At 65.8% G+C, this 3,166-nt stretch overlaps 1 protein-coding gene across 1 annotated transcript in view; it reads left to right on the top strand.

Annotated features, from left to right (window-relative positions):
- HAP1 (huntingtin associated protein 1) overlaps window positions 1-3,166 on the top strand; it is a 7,389-nt gene that overhangs the window by 730 nt on the left and 3,493 nt on the right. The window contains exons 2-9 of the mRNA XM_029964445.1: window positions 121-187; window positions 1,768-1,844; window positions 1,965-2,081; window positions 2,184-2,284; window positions 2,492-2,600; window positions 2,735-2,813; window positions 2,917-3,047; window positions 3,125-3,163. Coding sequence (XP_029820305.1) covers window positions 121-187; window positions 1,768-1,844; window positions 1,965-2,081; window positions 2,184-2,284; window positions 2,492-2,600; window positions 2,735-2,813; window positions 2,917-3,047; window positions 3,125-3,163 — 720 coding nt within the window. The remainder of the gene's footprint in view (window positions 1-120; window positions 188-1,767; window positions 1,845-1,964; window positions 2,082-2,183; window positions 2,285-2,491; window positions 2,601-2,734; window positions 2,814-2,916; window positions 3,048-3,124; window positions 3,164-3,166) is intronic.

Here is a 3,166-nt window from a genome sequence, read left to right as displayed (position 1 = left end):
GATCTCGGCTGGGGTCTCCCCCCGGCGGTGCCGTCCCCTCCCCGCCCGTGTGTTCCCGCAGCCCGGTCCCGCTCGCTGCATTCCGGGGCAGCCGCCACCCAGTCCCTTGGGGACCTCCAGGCTCACCCCGATCCTAAGGAGACCTGTCCCCTCGCCGAGGGAGGCGGGGAGCGGGTGGAGGGACAGGGTGAGAGCCCCCGCCAGGTCTGCGTGTGCCCGTGGGGATGGGGGTCCCTCCTCCCTCCCCCTCCCGCATCCCGCCGGATCGGGCCTGCAGATGGGTGTTTACATGTTTGCCAGCGCTGCAGCCCCCGTCTCCCAGGGCCAGCCGCTCGCTCCAACCGTAACGATGCTCATGCTCTAATTATTTCCAATTAATGGCTCAGGGGCCTGACGAGGTGCAGTTGGGGACCCCCGCGGGGAGCGGGCACTGTTGGGGTGTGTAGAGGGGGTTGAGGCTGGAGCTGGGGTTGGCTCCTCTTCCCGTGGATGTGTTTGGGGTACCTGCCCACTGGGGCGTGGGGCAGCACCCAGGGCAGTGAGGACTGGACGGGACCGGGGTGGCGAGTGGGGGCATTGCCATGACAACACACTCACCATTACACAACCCCAGCTGGGGCGGCCTAATGGGATTTGTGTGGCTGAGCCTCCCCTGTTAACCCACTTCGTCTGCAGGACTGGGGAGTGGCTGTGACTGGGGACGTGGGTGGAGGCCCTGAGTGCAGCCAGCGCTGCTCGGCCAGGGGAAACTGAGGCACAGACCCTTGGGCAGCAAGAACATGGGGAGTGCTGTGTGGTGTGGGCAGGGTGCGGGGTACAGGCAGGTCTCAGGGTGTAAGCAGGGTCTGGGGCGCGGGCTCCCAGTTCCCTCTCACCACACAGCTCCAGTGCTGCCATCTGGGTGTGTGCCCGGCACTGTCTGGCAGTGCCTGCGGGCACAGTTGGCAAGATTGGTACTGGGGAGACAGACATGTCCATCCTTGTGCCTCCTCTCCCATCCAGAGAGCCAGACAGTGGCCAGGGGAGGCAGGGCCATAGTTGGGGCCCGTTCCATTGTGATGGTGTTGGCGTTGGGGGCAGCTGCCTGTTCCCACAGTGTGCTGCCCACAGCTGCCTCTGCCCCTGTTGCTGAGTGGATCGTTGTTGTGCAGCTGGAGGGGCATTGGGTGGGTGCAGGGTGCAGCATCCCCTCCCCCAGAGAGAAACTAGGGCAGGACTGGCTTCTCGGGGGGGGGRCTGGGGGAGGGGGCTGGGGACAGATTGGAGGGGACGCTGCCTGTGAGCCCGGCTCGGCGTGGTGCCACCCACAGCTATTTACTCTGGAGCTCCAGCCTGCTTTCTGCTGGAAATGTCACCTCCAATCCCATCTCCACTGCTGGCCTTTCCCCGTCCTTCCTTCCCATCCGTGTGTCCAGTGGTGGGGCTGGCACTGTGCCCGTGCTGGGGGCTTGGCACTTTCCTTGCCACCCCGAGGTGCAGGCAGGGTTGGGGGTGAGCTGTGAGCCCCCCGTTTCCCATGATGGTGGCATGGCTGTGGGCATCCCCACCCACCTCTGCCTGGCACCACACCAGGTGCTGCCCAGCAGATAAAAGGTCCTTTTTGGTGACCAACCTGGAGCAGCCTTGTGCTGCCTCCCTCCCATTCCCGTCATTGTGCAGCTCCAGAGAGAGCAGTGACATGGACTGGGGGGCAGTGGGGTGACAGTGCTGAGCCCCTGGGCCAGTGCTTCCTCAGTGTGGGGGTTCATCTTTCGACCTCTCCCCCAGTCCTGTGTGCTGAGCGGGTGGTCAGGATCACCAAGACCTACCACGACATTGACGCCGTCACCAACCTGCTGGATGAGGTATGTTGGACCCCCCCACCTGTGTGAGGGCTGGGGGGCTGTTGGGATCCTGGGGACACAGGGATGGGTGAGGACTGGGGAAGGGATGAGTCCTGGCTGAGGCAGACCTGCTCCTTGCAGAAGGAGCGGGACCTGGAGCTGGCGGCGCGCATCGGGCAGTCCCTGCTGAAGCAGAACCGGAGCCTGACCGAGCGCAATGAGCTGCTGGAGGAGCAGCTGGAGTTGGCCAAGGAGGAGGTAACAGCTCCTGGGCACAGGTCCAGGCCTTGGCCTCCTGTGTGCCCCCCTGGGGTGGCTGTGGTCCCCTTGGCCGTGTCCTGAAGCCCTTTGTCTCTCCAGATTGCGCAGCTGCGCCACGAGGTCTCCATGCGGGATGACCTTCTCCACTTTTACACCACCACGACAGAGGAGAGCGAGCCCACCACCACCACCTCCACACCGTGAGTGGGAGTCCCTCACTGCTGCTCCTGTGGGTTGGGCAGGAACTGTCACCACCACCAGGGTAGCCCTGGACGTGCTCCCTTCCCTCCCCTCCCTCGGCTGTGGCTCCAGCAGCACAGAGCTGAGTTGTTGCAGTTTCCTGCCTGGGTGGGCAGCCCCATCCTGCCCGCACTGCAGGTGCTCAGTGCCATCCCTGCCGTCCCCAGGCTGCGCCGGCACGAGTCCTCGCTGTCCCTGCAGCAGTACTTCCAGTACGACACCTTGCAGCAGAAGCTGAAATGCCTGGAGGAGGAGAACCAGAAGCTTCGCATGGAGGTGAGCAGAGCCAGCTGGTGGATGCCCTGCGGTGCCCACCTCTGCCCCACTCACTGCAGGGGGACCCGAGCAGCCTCCCAGGGAGGTGGGAGGTCCTGCCCATCACACTCAGCCCCTCCAACCGTCTCCTCCAGGCCACCAGCATCGCCACAGAGACCTGTCAGTATGAGGACCAGGAGCAGCAGCTGATGATCGACTGCGTGGAGCAGTTCTGTATGTGGGGCTGGGGGGTCTGCAGGCAGTGCCCAGCATCGCTGCGCGGGCTGGGGCTGGGGGGCCGTGCCCCGGCGGTGACGAACCCCGGCCCTTCCCGCAGCCGAAGCGAGCCAGCAGGTCGTTCACCTGTCGGAGGAGCTGGCGCACCGGGCGGAGGACGCGGCGCGGCAGCAGGAGGAGATCACGCAGCTCCTGGCGCAGGTCGCGGACCTGCAGCAGAAGTGCCGCACGGTGAGGGTCCCTGCCCGTGCCGGGGGTGGGGGGGTGGCGCGGGCACAGCGCCCTGACGTGCCCGCTCCCGCCCGCAGTACGGCTCCGAGGTGGAGGAGCTCCAGCAGCACCTGACTGCG

This window comes from Manacus vitellinus, unplaced genomic scaffold, assembly GCF_001715985.3.
Source record: "Manacus vitellinus isolate BGI_N305 unplaced genomic scaffold, ASM171598v3 scaffold_72_pilon, whole genome shotgun sequence".
NCBI classification, from domain to species: domain Eukaryota; kingdom Metazoa; phylum Chordata; class Aves; order Passeriformes; family Pipridae; genus Manacus; species Manacus vitellinus.
Note: the sequence above shows the minus strand (reverse complement) of the source record. Positions and strands in the feature narration are given on the sequence as shown.